The 25,366-nt window shown below is 36.7% G+C and overlaps 1 protein-coding gene across 1 annotated transcript in view; it reads right to left on the reverse strand.

Moving 5' to 3' along the window:
- The window catches only part of LOC113231435 (chromosome transmission fidelity protein 18 homolog), an 80,086-nt gene that overhangs the window by 39,132 nt on the left and 15,588 nt on the right, over positions 1-25,366 (reverse strand). The window contains exons 8-14 of the mRNA XM_026465754.1: positions 22,940-23,132; positions 20,709-20,857; positions 19,214-19,445; positions 18,115-18,270; positions 16,239-16,383; positions 13,922-14,013; positions 11,231-11,377 (exon numbers count right to left, since the gene is read on the reverse strand). Of these exons, the coding sequence (XP_026321539.1) occupies positions 11,231-11,377; positions 13,922-14,013; positions 16,239-16,383; positions 18,115-18,270; positions 19,214-19,445; positions 20,709-20,857; positions 22,940-23,132 (1,114 nt within the window). The remainder of the gene's footprint in view (positions 1-11,230; positions 11,378-13,921; positions 14,014-16,238; positions 16,384-18,114; positions 18,271-19,213; positions 19,446-20,708; positions 20,858-22,939; positions 23,133-25,366) is intronic.

The raw sequence follows: 25,366 nt of genomic DNA on the forward strand, positions 1-25,366 counted from the left end.
ATTCACGTTGCAAGTTTTGTAGCTCTACATTTATCAATTTTATGGAATTTTGTGTTCTACTCAATATGATACTAACAAGCTGCTTCTAGTAGAAATAGTTCGTCCAGGGAAGTACTGCCACTTTATGTATTTCTACCGCCAAGCAGTAATGTGAACATGAAGGGTGCTGATGAAATTACAGGCACATGGGACTTATCAACTTAAGTCTCAGGGTGATGAGTGCAGTGGCAGTGCCCCTCAGATCTTTGCGATTTTAAGCTCTGAGTGGCACAGCAAACTACTATGGACAGGAGTGTGGTTTACTATCATATGTATGTTTGTTCATCCCGTTAATTGGAATCATAATAATAATAATAATAATAATTTATTGGCCTTAATAATAACACAACATGCATAGTGTACGGTAAGTATAAAAAAATCAGTACATATGATCGCTGATACTTAAAAAAAGGAAAACCTGTGCTATAAGTACCAGCAAACCTTCCAATGGCAAATTCATTGTCCCTTAAATAAATTAATTTGAAACTTTGTGACGACGACTGTGAAGAACAGCTAGTTTATTTTTATTCCTCGTATTAATGTTATGTCTGTCACTGTTTTTAATAAGATAACATAACATAAAGAAATTATCAAAACAAAATATCATAATTTCTTTTCATACTTTCCCAAATTATTTCTACTCAGAAACGAAAGCTAGCGCCCATAGACCTAATCGCTGAATTGTCGTGATCTTCTAGATAAGATATTATTATATTGATAATAAGAATGATTATTTAATCTTAATAAGAAAAAATATTTTCTCGTAGAAATCCACTAGCATTCATTAAATAAGCCTTAAGTATCAACCAACGTCTTCGATAATAGAAAAGAAAATACCAATCTAAGTTGGCTTAACTCATACGAATCAGGCACAACGAGAAAAGCGAACAAAATTACTCAGGGCAAAGCAATTTAGCCGCAAATCGAGAACTTATCAATATAAATAATTCAGGATGGGCTCGCATCATTCTGTATCCATTCGCGGGGCTTACGCATAATCCAGCGGATGACGGACGACGCCACGCCACGGGCTAGACGTGGAAAAATCTCGCCCTAACCGAATAACCCTTGACGGGGCGCGGGGGTGCGCTCTCCCCGGCTTCCGATTGGCCGCCTCCCAGGAAGGATATGACCTATAGTTTTTCTTCTTAAGAACTTCCTCCGGCCATTGTGCGCGTGATTTACGAGCGGGGTGGGGCAGGCGCGCGGGGGGAGCCAGATTGATGATTGCCTGTATCCGGGCGCTCGCAATCGCATCTGCTCGCTCCGGCAATTTCCTCGCATATTCGGTTACCCGACGCATTACAGGGGCGCCTTTCCGCGTTACCCGCTTCGCTGTGAGACCTCATCAGCCATTACGCAAATATACATCGTAAATGTAATCAATAAGACCACATTGTCTATGTCCTTGCACTTACTTCCGCTACGCAGAAAGATGACGTAATACTTGTTTTGCTCGTTCATAAAAAGTCATAAAAAAGGGGTGGTATTGTAGTCTTGCATTAACATAACAACGTATTATTCGTTCAAAAGAATAGTAAACATCACGGTATGCAATCCTTATATACATGACAGACTCTAATATTCTTTATATTCGGATATCTACCAAAACAAGTAATGAATGCAAATAAGGGTGAGGCACGACGAACTTAATTTTGTGAGTTGTAAGTCGCGTAATTTACGTTCGACTGAAATTCGGTTGGGGCGCCAGACGAAATGATTTTATTCAGTTACTGTTAAGCGTTTGTACGGGGTGTTTGTGTCATATAATGTAAGAGAGCAAGAAACGTGTTTATTCACGCGCATCCAATAGCAAAGTGATCACTTCTCTCACCCCTTCCTTCACCCGCACCAACACGACTCACGATGCGACCTAAACTCAGTGGTAATTACGCGTGTGAGTCGGCAGACAACTCATTTTGCGTCGTCGTGTGGCACAAACAGGACTTTTATATGAAACCGAATGCAGCGTAAATTACGCAAGTCCAATAACGCAAATCACAACTCACAAAGTTAGTTTGTCTGACCTCACTCTAAGACTCATAATGAAAATGACTAGTGAACTATTAAAAGAAAAAATGCGAGCAACAATACAAAATTAGAAAAATGTTGATATTTATAATTCCCGACAATAGCTTACAATCTTTTTCAAATTAATTATCATATTTTAAGTTTCATGAAGCAATAAAAATTAGCCTTTAGAATTATAAATATTTTATGAAATATACCTACTGTACTATTTTTTCTAATCCCCAGATCATATAAACAACTACATCTATAATTCGAGTTGTGGATGAGATGGTAGATGATGTGGAAGTGCAAACGTCGGAGCTGTTCGAGATTTACGGAAGTTCACACTGGTTCAATTAAAAACTTACTTTAACTGTTTAGTGCATATTCGATTAAGATTACACAGTGACATATATTTGAATGGTATATGTGTTTTCTTGAAAACATGTACTATCAGCAAGATTGACCTTAAGGAATCTTTTTGAGCGCAGGCAAAAGTCAGTAGCGGTCACGGCGTTTAAGGAGGTTATCATATTGTTATTTTTATGCCGGTATTGTTATTTTTATTCACTGCCGGCAGTGGGGATACATCAGGCTAATTGTAAAAGCCTCCCCTTGATTCCAAACAAAGAAATAATAAACAATAATTATTAATTCAAGTAAAATTTTAAAAAAGCATGTCAAAATGGTCTATGCCTCAACATCTGAGGACTATACTAATTACATAATATCATTAATTCTTAGATGCATACCATGATTAAATAATTGATGTATTAAATAGGCGAGGCTTATATCCATTTGTACAGAGTCAAACTTGACACTCAAGATTTAAATTTTATGTCGTAACCCATAAGAACGGGCTAAATTGTCAAGTGCTCGAGATTGTACAAACAGCCAATAAATTCAAAGATTCATTAAGTAACGTGCTGTATTTAGTTTTGCTTTCATAAAGTACAGGACAGTGTTATAGTCAACGATATAAATTTAAAGTTCTTTTCTGCAACACCCTGTTAGCCAGATCGGCGCCCTAATGTTAAACCCGACTGTTTATTGCCGCAGTTACTGGCTAATGTATGGGAATGAGACCTTACACCGAGTATTTACTTATATTAGTACCGGAAAAAGTTACTTGCTTTTGTCGTTTTATGAAATAAATTTGTAGTAATGGTGGCACAATTAAATGAGACTCTAAATTGAGTCATCAGCACAAAAATGGTGTAAGCCACATTAAAAAAAAAAATTATTATCGTTATCATACAAAAAAAAATGTACATTAGTATGATTTAAAGTAATATTGTAGAAATAAAATTGAATGTGGGTTACGCCACTTTTGCGCTGATAGCCTCAATTAATAGTTGCTTTATATATCGTGTATGTACATATTTATTAGTATCCGGGACAATCTACTTAGGTGCGAGCAGCGGGAGATTGGTATTTGTGATTTTTAGGGGAGACCTTTATCCAGAAGTAAGCGTCATTCGACTGAAGTGATGATGGCGAGAATTCGTTAAAAATTAGTACTTTTTATCGTGATTAAAATCAAATGAAAAAAAAAACTGTTTATTTTACTTCCATTATTGCCTAAAATATTAGTGAAATAAAATAGTAATACGGTAGACAATGATAGTAAGTAAAATCAGTTGAAAGCACTTAGCGCGCTCGCTAGATTATCACTCGGCGGCGTTTAGTCGCGTGCCAAAGGCCTTCACTAGGGCGACCACAAAAGGCCCAAAAAACATAATGGCCCATGTCTACGGTCACGGTTCACGGTTCTCCACCAATAACATCGCGGCTTACAAGAGGTGCCGTTCTCTAAAACTTCTGGTTTTACTGCAAAGTTTATATTTCTAAGTTTATATTACTGCAAAGTTTATATTTCTAAGGTGGTATGGTAGCTCCCTTATTAGAGATAGTTTTGTTAAAATTATAAAAAATATTGTCTAGATCATCCTACTTTGAACAAATAATACCTATAACTAAAACTTAATTTTCTTAGGTACATTTTTCTTTTTGTTTTTATTTGCAACTCCAGATCAGTTTCATGCTAATTATTATATAACAATGTTTTGGTCCAAAAGAAGTTACATATAAACTGAATCAATGTCATAAAACTAGTACGTTATCCGAGTTCCAATAAACTTTGGTCGCCCTATCGGCGAGTTAACAGCGAGTAAATTTATTAGGGGGGCGTGAATCCCATTTTTGTGCTCGCTGGGTAATGGGCGAGTCGGAGCGCGCACTAATACATGTTAATAAACTGACCACCCCGCTATTACCGGCTTTTTATTCCCCACCAGAAGAATTGCCCACTTACCCCGGAGTTAAGAGGAAAACAAGGATATTAAGGCTTTAGTGACGTCAGATTTATGGTAGCAAGTGATATGTTGGTTCAGTTTTATGTTTTGACTTGATAAAATAGGGAAACAGGGAAGACTAGTTTTTAATGGGATACATTTAAAGAGTATAACGTTTTTCTTACGTTTAAATTAAGAAAATAAATAAACAAAAATTCAGGCAATGGTATGAAGAGGCGTGAGATCGAAAAAACGGATGAAAATCCAAAATACTCTTTGGGTCGCAAGGAATGATCGTATTGTCTCTCAGACGTCTGAACAACTATCAGCAAGTACCTTACACCGATTGGCAAATCCTTTCACCACGATAGCAAACTCAGCTACCTCCGTGGCCGAACAGTTACCATGTTGGTTACAAATTGTTGGGTACAAAATTATATTATCAATAATTAATTATACATAAATAAGATATACAATAGAACCTAGAAAATGATAGCAAATAGAATGGACTCGGCTATCCTCAGCATACTTTCAAACATAATTTTAAATATTTCTGTCACTAACACCCTACGGATTAATTGATCTGAAAATAAAGGTTTTTTAATAGTAATAACATGCCAAGTAAGTCACTGCCATGAGAGAAATAGATATTTGTTCAATGTAAGAGTGTAAGAGTTCGTCCAGGGAAGTACTGCCACCTTACCTATATCTGCCGCCAAGCAGTAATGTGAGCATTACTGCGTTCCGGTTTTGAAATGTAAGGGTGCTAGTGAAATTACAGGCACTTGCGACTTGTCAACTTATGTCTCAGGGCGACGGGCGCAGTGGCAGTGCCCCTAAGATCTAATATAATTAGATCAACCATTACCAAAGAAGTCGTGATAGCCTAATGGTTCAACCTACTGCCTCTCAAGCAGTGGTCGTGGGTTCGAATCTGGGCTCGCACATCTAAGAGTGGTTACACACGTCGACTTTTACCAGCGATGCAAACGCACGTTCATGAAACGCGCGATTGCGTGGCTACACTTTCGGTTTATAGGCGATTGCATCCATGAATACGCGCAACTGCATCGATACAAACGTGCGATTGCATCGATGCAGTCGTCTATAAATCCCAAGAGTAGCGATGCTATTTTGTATCTGTAACGCTGCTTAAAATCGCGCACGTGTGTAAAGGTACACGACTACAGACTGCATCGTTACTGCATCGCGTTTGCATCGCTACTGCATCGCGTTTGCATCGCTGCTAAATGTCGCAGTGTGTAACCGCTCATCTAAGTTTCCCGGAATTTATGTGCGAAATTTAACTTGAAATTTACCATGAACTTTTTGGTGAAAGAAAAAACGTGATGAAACTTGCATGTCGAAGAAGGTTCACAACCGTTGAAAAACGTGTGAAGTCCCCAACCCGTGGCGAACTATCTATATCGATCTAAACTCTCACCTGAGATGGACACCCGTGTCCAGCAGTGGGGCGTATAAATGGGTTGATGTGATGATGCCTCATAAAGTATTTTAGTCAATATTGTTTCATTCAACCTCTCTACAAGCCGAACCACCTCAGCATTCCTTTCTGTATATTATCTTGGTCGCTACTTCCGTGCCTAAATTATATAAGGGTTATTAGCTATTTTGCTGCATAATATTTCATTGGAGGGCAATAAGAAGGCGATAATAAATAACGAAGAATCAAGCAGCGGTTATTACCGGGAGAAAAACTCAAGGAAATGTTAAATAATGAACATCCCACATTGTAGCATGTCGGAAAGACTAAAATACGTTTATTATCATTGACTTACAATTTATTATACTTAATTTATTTGAATATTGAGCTGATTTCTTCTTAATAAGCTACGATCTCGTACATACCGATGTATATTCTGTCGGTTTAGTTTTAATACGAAATAATGTTGGAGGATTTGTTAAGTAGTGACCGCGTCATGCAAAAAAATTTAGTACATTCGCTTACTCATATTTTATAACATAAATACTCTCCAGTGTACGTCCCCCTTTACCCTACCCTCCTGCAGAATTCTTGCAGAGTTTTTAATAGCCGCGGCCGCAACCCTTTTATTTTGATTAGTTATTGTTGAGGGACCGTCGGACAGGCTCATATTGACAGACAAGAGCCCTGTTGTGTTGCTGCCAAAATTATTAGAGCTCTGACAAAGAAACTACACAGCATGCACTCATAATTAACAAAAACATGTTAGGGAATGAATTTCAACCAAAAGTTCATAATTCTGTACATACCAATATGCGTATAGTACGCAAAGTTGACGCCTGCCACTTTAAATTTTATTTTTGCGTGTAGGCATCAACAGTCAGCAGCGGTCTTCCGTACCCGTTTTGTCAGCCAATGGCGTTTAAGTTTAGTAAAGTCAAGCCTTAGGACGCCTTTAAATTGGACGCTTATAGAAGCGCGGCAGTTAAGTTTAATATCGGGAAGCGCAGTCGCAACGCCACTGTTGTGACACGCGCCCGCCACTTTTGCAGTAAGACGTAACGCACTGCTGCCGCGCCACTGTAGCTCTTTTATAAGCATCTAATTTGACGGCACCCTTGAAGACGTAATGGTCAGTTGCAGCTAGATGTTAGGTTGAGTTGAATCTCCACGTAGAAATTGTAAAGTTTATAGAAAAGTAACAATTTATAATTAAGCCTAAACGTGACCCATCACGACAGCGTAATATCGGCAATTATAAATATTAAAATGTGTTCAACGCGCGGAAAGGAGCAAGTTCAATATAAAAAGTATATTGTGCATAACCCTTACAGTTATCACAAAACTAAATAAGGGGTGGGGCTAGCTTCAATCTCTTGCAAACAAAAGTGTTTTGGGACTGCTAAACATTCAAATTTACTAATAGTACCGGCCGTAACATTTTTTTTCAGTTTCCATCATCTCAACTACTGTCAGAGGCCATATTTTACTGGTTGTAGCTTAATGGGAATTAAAAAATACCCTGACTCTTGATTCTTAGGATTTTTAACAATGTTTTCGAGGGCTTTCTGTAATACTTTGATGGAGTTTTTAAATAATGGAAGAGATAATTAGTGTAACAGCTTTTTCAAGCAGTTATTTGGTATTTTGATTTTATATTGTGAGATTTTTGAGAATGGCATTTGTTTAGACCACAGTAATTTACAGTTGTGTATAGGTATCCTGTCTATCTATCTACCTATCTTCTTTTACCACAGCACTAAGTGACACATACCGAATCATTACGGGTTGTCTGAAACCAAACCCTGTTGGTATGCTGTATTCGCTAGCTGGTGTTGCCCCTGCGGACGTCCGCAGGGACTCCGCTACGTCGTCCGCTAGCTCCCTGGAGCCCTTAAAAAAAAACACTAACCCGCGCCACCCCTTACTATCACGTGCCGGTAATCCAGGGGCTAAAGAGTCGGAATAGATTCATTAAAGAAGTATTCCGCACGGCATCACTCATACCTTGGCACACTTGAAAGTTTCTAAATAGACTGCGGACCTAAGTCGGCCGAAAAAAGCAAGCACAGGTGGGGTTATAGCTCGGAGAGCCCAAGTATTTGTGGTGTCTCTCCCCAGACTATGGCACATGTTTTTCTTGTCTTGCGTACCCCTACACCTGCACACGAGAGGACCTGTACAACGCCACTGATATTGCTGTATCAGTCGCCGAGTACTGAATCTCACAAATATAAACGTCAGAGTCGACACGCGAGGAAGATCTTCTTTTACCCGACGTTCATGAAAAGAAAAGTGATGATTTGACATAAGAACAATATTACTTTAATGTTAAAGTCGCGTCATAAGTACGAACTGAGTGAAAGAAAAGCTGCCAATAACATCATAGTTTTAACATTATAATAAGCTTACTTTAAGCGCGTACTAAGGCACGAAATGTCAATGTAAGGTTAAAGTAATATTGTTTTAAGAGGTTGTGGTAGGCCCCCTGCACGTCCGAATGTTTATAACTCTTGGAAACCCATGCCCAGTGGTAGGATATATAATAAATAATAGGCTTGACGATGATGATTTCTCAAAAGTTCCTTTCAGAAGTTACGCAAATTTGACTTCGAAGTTTACATTCTTACTGCAGAATACTTTTTCCAAAGTGCTTTCAAACAAGAATAACACAGTACACTGTACACATTTGGTACACACAGGTTTTAATTAGCACGATTCGTACGACGCCTTTCATATAACCTGTGTCGTAGTAAGAGGACTGTTTATTTCAAGTCACTTTTTTTTCAAGGCACTATACTTTCAGATGCAGTTTATTCGATACCCCCAATGAGCACTACGACTTAATTTGTTCTGTTTTTACTTTGATTTATACTTTCACGATTTTCACTCATTACTTAATTTTTAATTCGCGACTGAATCACGTATAAAACATAGTTTAATTACCTCGACGTTTCGGACGTATTGCAATGTCCATCATCAAAATGTTTTAGTTTTATACATGATTAAGTCCTGGACTAAAAATTAAATTCCGTTTTTATTTTGTTTTTTTTTTAGTAATTTGCTTTTTTGCTTCTTTAATTTTTTTTTCACAAAATTCGGGAATCATAATATTAACAAATAAATATGGATGTTTACAAAAATAACAGAAATGACCGAAAAGTAAAGTTGGCGTAGTGTCCATTGGAGGTATCTGTATTAATAGAGCTCCTTGTGAAAGAGTTCGTCCAGAGAAGTACTGCCACCTTACCTATTTCTGCCGCCAAGCAGTAATGTCAGCATGACTGTATTCTGGTTTTGAAGGGTAAGGATGCTGCTGGTGAAATTACAGGCACATGGGACTTGTCAACTTTTGTCTCAAGGTGACGGGCGCAGTGGCAGTGCCCCTCAGATCATTGCGATTTAAAGCTCTGAGTGGCACTGCAACTGTTATGGGCAGGCGTGTAGCTTACCATCAGGCGCCCAACTTGTTCGTCCCGTCACTTGATATTGTAAAAAAAGAAAATATAAACTAGAGGAACGCTAAAAAATGTTAAATTAAGATAACAATGTTCATATGAACCACTAGCCATATACACCAGAACGTTTAATTTGAAATATATTGTCCATGAGTACACATACATATACTTCACGCATTTTTCCCATTGGGGTAGGTAGAGGCAACAGTCTTCCACTTGCTACGGTCCATGAGTATATTTAGGCTAAAATTGAGAATTGTAAAATAGGCATTCAAATTAGGTCAATAACCCCAAACGCAAGACGAAAAGATCGGAACGCGTACAGTAGCATATTCCACTTCTAACGACCAAGTCGCACTCTAGCGGTTAATATATTCCATCAGGCGAGTAAACTGCAATCTGCGCGCCCATTCACCGCGTAATAGGGCCCCATACAACCGCGCTACGTCATTAATCTCATACTATGACCATTAAATAGTAGACTTGGGAAAGTGGTTTTGAAATGAAATAGGATCCTTCACAGAAAGATAATCCCGGGATGGAGGTTTTGTTTTAATTGGTGCCTCATATCGACTGTGAACTGGCAACCGGTACTATCTCAATTTTGACAACTTTACATAAATAATCATTTATATATCATCTGGTTTATTAAATAAAAATACGTGCACATACATACACGTCTAATAAAAATATACATATTTTTACTTAATAAACCAAATGCTATATAAATGACGCATACAATTTTTTTCTTTATCCTGTAAAGTTGTCAAAATTGACTATCTATATATATATATATATATATATATATATATATATATATATATATATATATATATATATAGTCAGAATTCACAGTCGATGTGTCGTGTTGTCCTTTATTATTTAATTGTGTTTTATTCTCAAGTGTGTGTTCATCGATTTTTATGTGTTTAAAACCTTTATGGAGTATTGCAGGATATCAGCGATGGCCATGAATTTTGTAGTTTTTTTATGACATCAAGTGACGAGACGAACAAGCCGAAGCGACACGCCTACTCATAACAGTTGCGGGATCTCTCAGAACTCTAAATCGTAGAGATTTGATGGGCGGCAGAAATATATAAGGTGACAGTACTTTCCTGGAGGAACTTTTTCACAAGGAGCTGTACTGCTACTTAAATATAGTATTTTATTTAATGCACCAGTATGGGGACATCCGAAACCGTAGAAGATAAGAGGAAACTGTCTTAGGAACCTTGAAGCCTTTTTTCGTGAAAATAATTTTGGCATAGCCATTTTTTTGGTCAAGCTTGGGTAAAACTTAATAAAATGTTATTAATTTTGTATGCAAAATAATTTTATTAAATTTTACCAACTTCTGCTGTCCCGATTTTTTGGTCACATAAAATGAAATCATCTTTGTAAGAAGCTGAGTCTACCAGTATTAAAAAAAATTATCAATTTTATTCATTTTGTATGAAAAACATTTTACGGAATTTGGCCAACTTCTGCCGTCCCGATTTTATTCGTCTCATATAATGAATAATCAGCACTAAAAAAATTTTCATAAATTTTATTCACTTTTGTCAACAACTTTTATGACCAAAAAATTTACTATGCAAAAATTGTTTTTACAACAAAAAGACTTAATGGTTTCTAAGACAGTTTCCTTGTATCTTATATCGTTTCGGATTTCCCCATACTGTCCCACTTAAAAAAACACTATGTATAGACAAATAACACAAACAATCACCAACAAACCATTTAGTAGGAGAAAAGTAGGCAGTGAAAATGTGTCAGAAATAACACAGGCTTATTATGAAAACGATAGCAAACGATAGTCTGTAGATAGAGACGCGAAGGACGATGGTACACGTTTGCCTTTAAGATATCTGTGCATTTTAATTTTAAGGACAACGAGGTTTTAACGTTCGGCAGATACAAACTGTAAAAGTCTGGAAAAAAGTTGCACGTTTGTAAGAATGTAAGATTAATTAAAAACATACCTGGGGCGCTTTAACGATTTCTTTTGGTTTCAGTCGTTGCAGGTGATTAGGCAACCTAGCTTCCTTCGATGCCGTAAATTCGGCGCTCAGTCCGGCCTTGGTCTTCGTGTTTTCTTTAGCGATGCTTTTACTCGTCACTCTGCCAGCCTGTAACAATGTAATCTTGTATTATAATGTCGTACTCATCGTACTGCGTATAACGTCATTGTTAAGGTAATGTGTCAATAAATCAATCAATCAATCAGCCTTTTGCAGTCCACTGCTGGTCATAAGCCTCCCCAAGTGTACGCCATAGTGCCCGATCACCCGTTTTCCGCATCCAACCACTCCCCGTGACCTACTTCAGATCGTCGGTTCATTTTGCAGGGGGACGTCCTATGTTACGTTGTGACGGTGTGACCTCCTTACATCGTCATCCCACCTTTTTGTCGCCTTTCTCCGGTTCCTGGCAACTCGTATTTAAATTCAAATTTTGAATAGTTCCATAGCTCTTTTGTCTCGCTTTCTGATTTTGTTTCGTTCCATTGTCACTCCCTGCTCGATCGCGGCAGCGAACACGTCTTCTCTTCTTATTTTTTTGAGCCGTTTACCAGTTATTAAAAATCTCTTGTACGATAAACAGTTTAAAACTCATATGTATTGTTAAAAATGGAATAAAAAAAATACACGCGATTTAAATCCGGAAAAATAGTTTCATTTCCTATGGAATAAATATTTATAAAAACTGGATTTATTACCGCTAGCTCTTTTTGCCCTTTTGAACTTTGAACTTTAAACGTACTAAGATGTACGGAGGCGCTCTGGCTGCGGAAAGTATTACTACTCTGCCTAACTACTCTCCCTACAATATTCCATCCAACAGAACATTACAATCCACCAGCGCCTGCAGCGTCCTCACAACGTTTGCCGAGATGTGGTCTCCACTCGAGAACCCGCCTACTCCATCCTTCATCGGTTCTGCGACAGATGTGGCCAGCCCACTGCCACTTCAACTTGCTACATTTCTGGACGATGTCCACAACTTTAGTCTTATAACTTCGTACCGGACTTTGTTCATTAACGAGATGTAACGATGTAATGTGTGCTACGTCATTAATATAGCTTAACGTGTTACTTTAGCCATATGGCAACAGGTTTACGTCATTTATACGTGCTGCATGGAATATTATTTATATAGGAATGCGTGTTACGTCATTTATATCGTACAGCGTATTAGCGTAGTAGCAGAAGAGCTGCTAGTGAAACAGTTCATCCAGGAAAGTACTGCCACCTTACCTATTTCTGCCGCCAAGCAGTAATGTGAGCATTACTGAGTTTCGGTTTTGAAGAGTATGGATGCTGGTGAAATTGCAGACACATGGGACTACTAACACACACAACTAATGTCTCAGGGTGACGGGTGCAGTGGCAGTGCCCCTCCTATCTTTGCGATTTAATACTTTGCGTGGCACTGCAACTGCTATGGACAGGCTTGTCGCTTAACACCAGGCGCACGACTTGTTCGTCCTGTCATTTGCTAACATAAAACGATTTTTTTTATAACCTATTCTGTCGCAGTGCTGGGCAAAGGTCTCCCCCAAAATCCTCTACTGCTCCCTGTCTCTGGCAATTTCCTACCACTCCTCAAACTAATCAAGATCGTCGCACCAAATCAATAACGCCAAAGCATGTATGTAAACACTTTATTGTACCACAAAACCAATTACAAATTTTAACAAATAACTTAGTTTTGCATGTTACGTTATACACGCTGCGTATTACGTCATTTTGTTTTTAATCGCAAAGATCCGAGAAGAAAGAAAGAAAGAACTGATACTGTGCCTGTCACCTTGAGATATAAGTTGACAAGTCACATGTGCCTGTGATTTCACCCTTACCCTTCAAAACCGAAACACAGTAATGTTCACATTCAAATGTTTTGGGCGTTACGTCATTTACATCTTATTATGTGTTTTGTTATCGATGTTGTTCCTACGAGTACAACAAATCATCACTCTCCTGCCCTTATTCTATAATTTTGGTTTGATCGAGATGACTTTTAATTATAAGCGAATACATATACATATTTTAATGTTTAGTAAATATGGTAAGTAGATATGTATTTCACATCGATTGCGACATTACAATTCACATCTGTTGAGGCTGCCTTATACTTGCCTTGGTAGCTTAATAGTTTGATCTACCACCTCTCAAGCAAAGGCTGTGGACTCGAGTTCAGACTCGCACCTCTCAGATATGTGAGTTTAGCGAAACAGCTTCTGCGTAGATAGATGACAAAAATCCGAGGTAGTAGTCTCGATCTAAGATCTTTTAAATTAAACATTGTAATGATAAATGTGTTCAAATGTATATTTACAAAGAGCAACTCCTAGAGTTTCTTGCTCATTCTTCTCAGGGGAATCTACTTTACGAGCGAGTAGTAGAGTTCAAGCAGTATGACGATTTCAAGTGTAATTTGCTTACCTAAGAAGTAAAGATAATTTGACTTTTGATTTTAATTAGAAATTCAGCTCTTTTAAAACGTGTGAAGTACCAAACTTGCATAAAGCCAGTGTGGCGGCCTAAACTCTCGCTTGAAAGGAGACCCGCGCCCAATCTGTGGGACGTATTAAAGGGTTAATTATGATGATGAGGCTGCCTTAGAAATACAGGAGATGCCCAATACTATTATTAAAAACAACTGTAACTGACCATTTCTTCGGCTCGGCGAATCATTTCAAGTTGTTGTTCCTGCGCCATTGATTGTCGTACTGCAGGCGCTGGGCGACTGCGTTCTAGGTTACCTGTGGGAAATTGAAATAGAAAAGTAGAAGGTCTTCACATATCGATTGGTCCTAAGTATAAGGGCCAAAACTAACAATTTGATCATTATCACTTTTTTGTGGGAAATATTTCATTTCATTATAATCTGTAAGGTAGCGCCAAAACAAAATCAAACATATTGAAGGAAACCTCGAAATACAAGGAAATTTTGAAAATATACCAGATTGAAAGTTTAGAAGCCTCTCCTGTAAAATTGTGATTTTGCGGTTTGGCCCTTATACATAGGACTCATCGATATGCGTGACGTCATGTTCCATTCATACATACACACATACCATTACGCATCATTATGTGATAATAAATTATAGTTAATTTGGTATAATGTAAATATGATACTAGTATATCTTTTTGAAGATGGACTAAAATGACAGTTCAATCATTACGCAAAAGTGTTACTGGCTTGCAAGCAGCTAGTGATTGCAGTCGATAATATTCTATCGACTATCGACTAAACGTTAGTCACGCTTATACAATAAATAGCCGAACTCATTTCATTTGAGTCATTATGATAATTCGTCCAGATGCTGTGTACAAGTTCATTTTAATTGTCAATTTTTGTAAGTTCAAGCATATATACACTGTTTTTATAACTAAAAATGCAATGGGAGACATATGTTAAAGTTTTTCATTTTAAATCAATATAGAAAATCAAACCCGCCTGTTCTTACTAAAATGTATATGAATAAAAATTAGCAGGCCAACATTTTTGGCAAACAAAATTTTTGGTAAAATTTTACCTTCTTTCAGAACCTATCGATAAAACTATCAAACAACAACCAGAATTTTTTTCATATAATATCAAGTGACAAGACGAACAAGTCGTGCGCCTGATGGTAAGCTACATGCCTGTCCATAATAATTGCAGTGTCCTCAAAGCTTTAAATCGCAAAGCTGGGCAAGATGGGTAAGGGGCACTGCCACTGCGCCCGTCACCCTGAGACATAAGTTGACATGTCCCATGTGCCTGTAATTTCACCGGCATCCGTGGGCACAACTCACACTGGTGCAGAGTCGAAGCGTCGCGTCGCGTTGTTCAACTACAACACCTGGCGACGCGTAGTTATAGCGCGGTGGCATTAGTGCGCTAGGATCACAGTGTGGTCGGCGTCTGACGCCTTACTGCGCTCCAGTAACGTCGACGCACGACTCCATATTTGCCGGACACAAATTTGTACCTTAATAATTGGAAAATAGAGATGAATATGCTATAGGCGAAAAACATGACGCGACGCTTCGACTCTGCGCCAGTGTGTTTTGAGCCTTACCCTTCAAAACCGGAACACAGTAATGCTGACATTACTGCTTGGCGGCAGAAATAGGTAAGGTGGCAGTACTTCCCTGGACGAACTCTTTCACAAGGGCCTCTACTGCTACTAAAACTACATGACTGTTTAAATTTTATGATCGCGAACGCAAACGTCATTTTACTCCGTCTTCAAAAAAGATACGACTATAAATCAAGGAGGTGTGTTGAAGATACGATGTAGTATCTAAATCTTTAGATGAAAACAATCTCAGTACAGAGTACTAAAAAAACCGACCTCAAAAGTACGTGGAATTACGTCAATTTGCTAAGTTTTATTGAAATATCCCCTAGTTCGCCACTCTACAGGACTTGACACTGGAGATAATAAAAATCGGTTCTCACTACTCCAAGTATATTGAGAGAAAAACGCCTTGAATTCGAGAATAGCAAAACCAACCATTAAAATAATTGCTCTTTAAGTAAAATTTAGGCGCTATTTATAAAACGAATGCTTACGCGTGATCAGCCACCCTTTGAGGTGGATGATTTTCTTCAAAATGAAATGGGACCACTATGGAAGTACCCCCTTTCCAACAAAAAAGAATCATGAAAATCGGTTCACAAATACCCGAAATTATCGCGTAACATACATACAAAAAAAAAGAACATACGGTCGAATTGAGAACCTCCTCCTTTTTTGAAGTCGGTAAAAAAGGTAAACTACATTGCTGCAGGTTCTTTTTTATGTTGAGCTGTCTGTGATTGGTTCTACCAATATTTGTATTGACTGATTTTGTTCGATCGATAAAAACACATTTAAAAATCTGAAAATGTAGTTTATAATTTCTAACAATTATTATGGTCATAAAATTACGGTTTATATTTCAGTAGTTTCTCGCGATTGTATAGAAAATTATTAAAAGATGACCAGTAACTTACCAAAGAAAGCAACCTTGTAAATATCAGGCTCTAATACAAAGGCATACAATCCCTCCGGTGTGCGTTGCTGTACGTATTGCAATCCATAATCGCACATTGCTCCCACGCATACTCGTAACGCTTTGCGCTCGCTTTCACTGCACAGCTGAAAAAATAATATTTATTATATAAAATCATTGTCAATCCAGCCCCCTAATAGTTTGACATGAAAGTCAGTCTCACGTTTAAGATGAAAGGGTTAAAGGGTTTGAAACTTTGTCATTCTCGATGACCAATAATGTAATTCAGAAATAGATACGTAGAGATTCGGTTCCGAAATAGGATTTGACATTCGACTTAACCTTAAGCTAATTAAAATTATTTGGTTTAAATCAAACCAAATAATTTATTTGGGACTATTTAATTCGTTAATAAAAAAATAAAAAATTACATGAAATACATTATTAAACAAATTAAGCTGACAATAAAATCTAATCATAAATAACACACAATGGTAACTAAAATAAATAAGTAACATAAATGAAAAAAAAAAACCAATCTCATTATCGCTGAAAATTAAATCTGAAAAAATGAGCGATTTGATAAAACTTAATAAATTTAGAAGAGTTTAAAGAAAAATGAATAGAATAGAATACGTTTATTTGCCAGAATACAGTAATGATGAAGGTCTTAAATAAAATTAGGTACATTGTATTCAACCTGCAAGCAGATGTGCAAATTTTTAATTTCATGTTTGGTTTCTACTGTTAATTGCACTTCAAATTAATGTAAATTTATGTTTGGGAATTCTAAGTATTCTTTATTACTATAGAAGCAATGTGTCAAAAGCCACTTTGTCAATTGTAATTTAAAAGTATGTCCTTGCAACAATTTAATTTAATTTGGCAGATTGTTGTAAATAATTATACACATGTTGAAGCAGTTTTTATTATAAATTACTTTATGGCAACGAGGTTGGTACAAAAGATTCATAATTTTTGCTCTAGTCTGCATTTGATTAATTTCACCACGTGTTTTGAATAATGTTGAACAATGTTTTTACTTTAAGTTCACATTCAACATATTTCTGGATTACAGGTCAGCAAACAACACTTGAAATAGTGAAATAGAGTTCATTCTCTGAAATTATTAAAAATATTACTCATTCGTAATCTCCATTTCTCTTGAGAAGAATAAGTAAGAAAAAGAAACTTTAGGTGCTGCTTTTTGTAAATAAACATTTCGTTGCAAAATTTATTTCAAATAACACAGAAAGAGCTATTTTTTCACATTTATTATTTTCTTATTTAATATTTTATTTAACATTATTATATTATTATGTAAAACAACCTGAAAGTGCTAACGTACGTAGCCGTAAAATGACTTTACAAAGTTTTTGTTTCTAACTTCAGACATGGCACATATTGAATATCAGCGTTGGAAATATGTCAGGAAGGTACAAAGTCAACGTTCGTAGTCTTGCAGGTTCGAAGTTAAAACTTCGAGCCTGCGAGTTGTTGTTATTATGTATGTATGTTTGTGATTTTTTTTATTAGATCCATGTTGCACAAAACTTTCAAGAGAAATAACAAATAATAGTCTTATTTGTAACAGAAATTCCGTTTAGAATTGAATTAAGCACCAGCCCTAATGATAGTAGCCCTAATTGTCTATAGATAATTTAAAATCAATTTGATTTGGTTTCGTCCGAGATTACCACAAACGAACGTTTTCTCTATAATATTACACTAAATAGAAATACTCTTTATTGCATACAAAACGAAAGAAAAAACACAAGACAGACAACAAAAGACAGCCAATCAAAGGACCCCCGGGCTACAGGATAAACTTAATATATAAAATTAATGTTACTTAAGAAAATTTAAATTTTAATTACCTGTATATTAGCCGAACGCAGTACAGGCGAGAGTAAATATGGCAGGAGCGGTAATACATCGAGATGAAGACACGATCTGGTAGTAGCAACCGCGGCCGTACTTCCCCGCCATACTGCCCATACGATGCTGTCCAATTCAGCTTTCTTGCGAGACATCTGAAAGCAGATAAATATGTTTCAAAGTTTCTATGTATCCCACATTACGGAATTTCTTTGTATCTTTTTTAAGTTAAATAAAGATCATTTTTGCTTTTGGCATGTTGGTGTTAGTGTGTAGAAGGCGGTGTTACCAAACCAGGCGGGATTGGTAACACAGCCCTATTTCTACTGCAAAGCAGCACTGTTGTGTTGCGGGTTGAAAGTTACGGGGAGGCAATAATGCAAATTAGTAGCAGTAGAGCTCCTTGTGAAAGAGTTCGTCCAGGGTTTTGAAGGGTAAGGGTGCTGGTGGGTGCTGGTGAAATTACAAGCACATGAGACTTGTCAACGTACGTCTCAGGGTGACAGGCGCAGAGGAAGTGCCCCTCAGACCTTTGCGATTTAAAGCTCTGCGTAGCATTGCAACTGTTATGGACAGGCGTATACCGTCAGGCGCACGACTTGTTCGTGCCGTCACTTGATATTATTTTAAAAAATGCAAGCATGGGAGACTTAAGTACTTATGACCTTATAATAATGTTGTAGAGATACTTTCAATAGTCTTTAGTCATAGGTGAAAGCCATATTTACATTATTTTTTTTATGATATCAAATGGCGAGACGAACAAGTCGTGAGCCTGGTGGTAAGGGACACGCCTGTCCATAACAGTTGTACATATAATAACACTTAGTTACGTGGCCTAGTCCAAGTATTGACGGTATTTAAACATTTATGTATTCACAACCAAATAACATTGAGCTCTTGCGCCCGTATGAGAATTTAATCCAATGTCCCTCTCATTTACCTTTAAGTCGCATCAATCGGTGATATGAACAGCCTTACTATGCTCTTAATTTGCGGAAGTCGCGAATCCGAGACGGACCTATACCCGGTTCTTATGGATGGCCAATTAACTTCCGCAAGTTAAGAGTTAATATATTATAACCAATTAATACTGACCTCTTGCGCCTGAGTGGGAAACTTAATCCTCTGTGGAGCTCTAGATGCCAATATCCTATGACACCTGGTCACACATAAAGGTAGCATTCCATATAGTGAATAGTTCTGCGTTGTCCTAATCCAGGAGTTAATGATATCGAAGAGTCGTAGCCAAGAGAGTGTTTCGCTGGCGATGAGAAGGCGCGCATCCACGCGGGAGTTGAGGTAGTTCTCGAATATGCCTTCTATCAATCTGAAATAAAATTTCATACGTGATTCGTTACAAACGTATTTTCTCTTGCAGTGTGTTGGTTTAAAAAATAGTTTTTAGCTGTAATGCTGCGAACAAACTATATATATATTATATATATATTAGTATCCAAACAACAAGTTGTTTTTGTCTGTTCTTACTGTCAAAATGTTTAACCAATTATAGATGAACATGCCATGATATGACTATCAAAGTTAAGACAATTATTATTAATTTACTGTAACAAATTTAATTATAAATAAGTATAATATACATTACATTATAATATTTTGAGATCTTGTGTAATTATATATAATTAAGCAGTAAATAAATATTCTTATTCTTATTTACATGGTATTAGATTACATTTGACGACATTCATGGTCGAAAGGCTTGCCCACCGGTTTCATTGTGTCGCCATCTCCGAGGTCCCAGGTTTTTTTCCCGATCGGGTCTAGGGTCTAGGTAGAAAACTCTAACTTTTCTATATTGTCTTGGGCCCGGATCCAACACAATATACAAAAATTAGGTAGTCGTGGTACCGTCGTTGTTTATGATTTCCATAACACAAGTGCTTTAGTTACTTACTTTGGGATTGGAGCACAATGTATGTGCTGTTGCCTAATATTTCTTTTTTATTTATTATTATATAAAGAAGATAGTGTACTGAATATGCTTCATATATAAGAAAAGAAAAGTTAACGTTCTATTACACTGGAATGCAAGCCATGTCATTAGTCAGTTTAAATTCCCTCAAACCCTTTGATTTACTAGTTACAATTTTCTACAGTAATGCAATGTAATGCAAGTGACGTACTTGGCCAATTTAAATTCCTTTTCTATGATCTATGAAAATTTCCTACAGTACTGCACAGTAATGCGTCATGCGTATGAAATTCTTATCGCGAAAATACAAAATAACATGTTATATTTCGTGACACTTATTTGAAAACTCCATCCACACATAGGATCAATTTTTAAATCACTATAATGCAAGATTTATTCAACTGTTCCATACTAAATATTCATATCTACTCGTCCAATGGATGGTTCGTTTTGGTTGGTTGAATTTCTAACCATTTTTTTATACGTGACAGGCAGATGACTCCAATCCACCTGATGTTAAATGGAAAGTGGAATCCGAACGTGAAGGAGCCTAGTGCAATATACAATCACTGCCCTAGCCAGCTCCACCCTACATGCCCACAAGATGCCTGCTAAAATATAGTGTTACAAAAAAAACACTCTGTAGTCTTAATCACTCGCCTTTCATACTCCCCCGCAGCCTGAACAATTTTGATGATACCGTCCGGGTCTTTGTCGTTAACGGTGAACACGGCTTGCAGAGCTTGCATCACACTCTTCTGACAGTCCTTAATGCCAACTGCCGCGTTCTCAACATCTTCCATGTTTAACTAAAAAAAAAGAACAAAACACGAATGAATGAACGAAGAAAATTTAAATTTGAAATCTATAATTCGACACTACCCCAGCTCGAATTTTTCCCGTACTAATACCAACTAATACGGTTAATTTTGCTTGTGTCAAGCAACATGGACACTGCCTTTATTTCAGAATATATTTTTTAACAAACGCAATTAAAGCCATTTGAAAAATGTATATCGTATACTACACGTGTTTTATTTAGTTCCGTTGAAATTTCCGTTACGTTAAAAACCCATTAGTATATGTAAAGTACCTGTAGAATACACCAGTCTTCTTGTAAAATTTCGAGGTAAGTTTGTGATTTATTTCTATCGTGAACAATTTTAGGAAACGTGTTTTCACATTGCATATCTTTTTACTTTTTTTTTATTTACTATATTTTTTTTTTCAAAGTGATTGATTCATAAATTTCACTGTTAATACAAAAATTGAAAACAAAAAGTACTTCGATCTGATAGGACTGGAACCTGCGTCTGTATGCCAAACTAGGGACAACGTTCTACCAACTGAACTACTGATCGAGTCAGTCAGCCAGTTACAGATCTTTTGTGTTAGGTCTTTTTTACTTTTATCGCCGCAAGCTGCATCTTGTGAGATCAAAGGATTTTGTCTTCGTATTAAATAATTATAACAAAGTAGCGGAGCAATTTCACAAAAAATAAACGAATATCATGGTACTCTTAGAATAATAACGCATAGAATGATAGTTTCATATCAAACGAACTGTCACAAGTGAGGCAAAAATCAAATTCATGTAGACTAGTTTTAGTAGTAGGTTAATTTTCGGTTTTAGTGAATATTTATATAAAAATATAAGTTGAAACGCGTTACTTCCTTGTGGAATGTGATGTTAGTATCTATTTATGTTTGTCTGACGTATTTTTACACTAATTTACCGCACATTTCGTCATTTTTAGCTAAAATTCTTGAGCTGTTCGCAGTGCAAGTTGACCTTGAGCACTGAAGGCCCGCCCGCTCGTGTAGGCCCATTGGGCCCGCTTCAATTTGCCTCACTTAGCGTGTGCGGACTAGGTTTCTATGCGTTATTATTCTAAGATGGTACTCTATAAAATCAATGTGAATGTGAATATTACTTTCTGCTGCAGATCAAAATGGTACCCACATACAGGAAATATATCAAAATAAGCGAAAGCTATTTCGCTATACCCGTTTCGATAATGATGAATGAGCATTTCTATAATCACGGTCATAATTAATTAGGGATTATCTTGCTCTACAGCAATAGTGTAGTGCGGAAATGGTTGCTTCTTAATTGAAAGGTCAACGGTTCCAAGCCTTGTGACGAGATGTACCAATGACTTAATTTGTAAGTACGTGCATTTTCAAATGTTCATAACAACTTGTGGACGACTTTATAAAGGATTGGAAATTAAACTACAACTGCTAGTTGTTTGTAGGTATATTTCAGCGAAGAAAGAGCGATGCATTATGTGCATTAAGATTTATAAAAAAAGGAACTGAAGAACACATCATGATAAAACTCTTTTTTTATAGTATCAAGTGACGGGACGGACAAGTCGTGCGGCTGGTTGTAAGCGACACGCCTGTACATAACAGTTGCAGAGCCACTCAGTTTTAAATCGCAAAGATTTTAGGAGCACTACAGTACTGCGCTCGTCACCCAGAGATATAAGTTGAAAAGTCCCATGTGCCTGTAATTTCACCAGCACCTTTACCCTTCAAAATCGGAACTCAGGTAAGGTGGCAATACCTCTCTGGACGAACTCTTTCACCAGGAGCTCTACTGCTACTAAAACTCGCACGTCGAAAAAGGATGGCCCAAAAGTGTCACTAGCGTCTTGATTTTCTGATTGAGTAGTCTCGAAATCAGATGGGTTTTTGAGCGAGAAGAAGAACCTGATTCCTACTATATTATTAAATCAACTATTGCTCCGATTAGAAATGTCAAGTTTCCGATCGGCCAGTTGTGAATCGCAATTATGCGCCTCGACTCGGAAAAGACGCAGTTTCCGATCGGGAAAGGCAATCAAAATCAACCTGCAGAGAAGAGTTAATGAGGAAAGCGCTACCTGGTCCTTGGCCCGGGCCTTGATGAAGCTGAGCACCTGGATGGCGGCGCGGACGTCGCCGTGCGCGCGCGCCGCCAGCGCGGCCAGCACGGGCGCGCTGGCGCGCAGCCCCTCGCGCTCCGCCACGCGCGCCAGCCGCGCCGCCAGCCGCGGCAGCGACACGCCGCCCACCTGCACCACCAGCGCCACCGGCCTGAGGGCGTCCACTCGTCAATCATACCGATGCCTTACTTTCTATTTATTTTATTTTTACGATTATATAATAAAATCAATAACAGCATAACAATATATCACCTACCAAGAACCAGCTCTAAGCGAGCAGTGGTGGGCTTAAGTCCTTTGATTATGACAAGACTGAAAACCTTTTGCATACCACGTTATAATCAAAGTATTGCTACAACACACGCAAGCACACTAGCCCAACTTCTCTTTTATCGAACTACACATAAAAATTTATTTACTTTTTTTTTTAATTTAGTAATTTTATTTATTTTTGCAAATTTTAAGTAATTCATTAACCACAATGCATTTAAATCCATTTTTCTGTTGATTTACTGTACGTACCTAATCTAATCTATGTAAAATTGATTTTAACATAAATGTAAGAACACCTGGTGACATGTAATACAGGCATTTTCATGCCTATCTCAGGCACCACTCTCTCGCAAATAAAGTTTAATGTAGAAACTCATTATGGTCCATCTGTTTAGGTACTTAAATAAATGTAAACAATCTTGAGATGTGTATTTAATGAAATATACATTTATAAAATTATTTTCCCATACCTTCAAATACAAAATACAAATACTTAGCTGCATATGAAATTGCATGACTATTTTTATACCTATTGATTTGTAAAGCATGTGTTTCAATAAAAAGATGTATCAAGATTGTTTACATTTAATTAAGTACCTAAACAAATGGACTATAGTCAGTAAGCATTTATACAATTTACCTTGTATGTTGAGAGAAAAAATAAATAAAATTATTTTAAATTTCTTATCAAGGGTGTTAATTTGGATTACTGTAACAATAGGTAAAAGCATGGACCAATAACCCAAGAGGACTGCTAATCTCCATATTAAAAATCGTAGCTCTGAAAAAGGTCAAAATTCCGTCTTATTTCTAGATGGCGCTGATCGATAGCCTGGAATTAGTTTATATTTACGTAAATAGCCATGGATATCGATTAACTCCTCTTTTATAGGAAATATAGTAGATATTCTATTTTTCTTGTAATGTTTTTCAAATATTTAGTAATAAACTAAAATTATTCTCTGAACTTCGATATTTATGCGTATCAATAGATGGCATTGTTCGTTGTTAACTAATTAATAACGTAACGCTTGCGAATATAGTTAGATGGCGCAAATCCTAAACAAAATAAAAGAATACTTGGAAGTATCTATAAAAATCTGAGCAATATAGTATAACCTAAAGGAAGTCTAAATTGTCATCCGTTTGCGGTGGCGCACAGTGGGCCCAAATTGATAATTCTTGGACATAGGAATAACTTGTGGAGTATCGAGCTAATTTTTTTATGTGGTAGACAATAACACTCTTAACAACTTTTATTCTTGTATGATTTCTTGAAAAGTTGATAGTTTCAGAGAAAAAAAATATAATTTTTTTTTGTGGAGAAATATACATTTTGTTCTTTATCTCAAAATATACGAAAATGTAGTGTGCGTGGGTTACTTACAGTATAGTTCCAATCATTTTCTATGTAGAAAAAAATAATCCGTCTGCATGTACTTGCGGCTTTGTAAGTAGAGGTGCGGCAAAATTGCTAACTCTTTTATGTACTTTTTTAACAAAATACATGAGCTTCGACTAAAGAAAATTTAATTTTAGTGCTAAATTACACAGAGCGTTATAACAATAACACGAAAGTTAAGTAGAAACTAGTATATTGTGTTTTATTTTTTAATAAATAACAAATCTAACATTTTGACATCTTTTTACTCGTAAAGCCGCAAGTACCTGCTGATGGATTGTTTTTTCTTGATAGAGAATGATTGGACTTATACTGTAAATAAAGCACACATTACATTTTTCTACAATTCGAGATAAAAAAATAAAATGTTTATTTCTCCAAACAAAAAAAAAAAACTAAAATTTTTTTCTGAAACAATCAGCTTTCCAAGAAATTACATAACAATAAAAGTTATCAGGAATGTTATTATGTATCATGTGAAAAAAATCAGCTCTGTATTCCTAAAATTGTATCATGATTAAATAATTATTTAGCCTAAAATTTATACTTTTTATTTCCGTTATTTTTAATTACCTTCAGATTAATTTATACTGGGTTGTTGGACTTTATGCACTGTTTGTAATGGATGACATATTACACACAGATTACACGAAGCTCATGTATTTTGTTAAAAAAGTACATAAAAGAGTTAGCAATTTTGCCGCACCTTT

Source organism: Hyposmocoma kahamanoa, unplaced genomic scaffold (assembly GCF_003589595.1).
Source record: "Hyposmocoma kahamanoa isolate Upper Pololo Valley unplaced genomic scaffold, ASM358959v1 65, whole genome shotgun sequence".
In the NCBI taxonomy this organism is placed as follows: Eukaryota; Metazoa; Arthropoda; class Insecta; order Lepidoptera; family Cosmopterigidae; genus Hyposmocoma; species Hyposmocoma kahamanoa.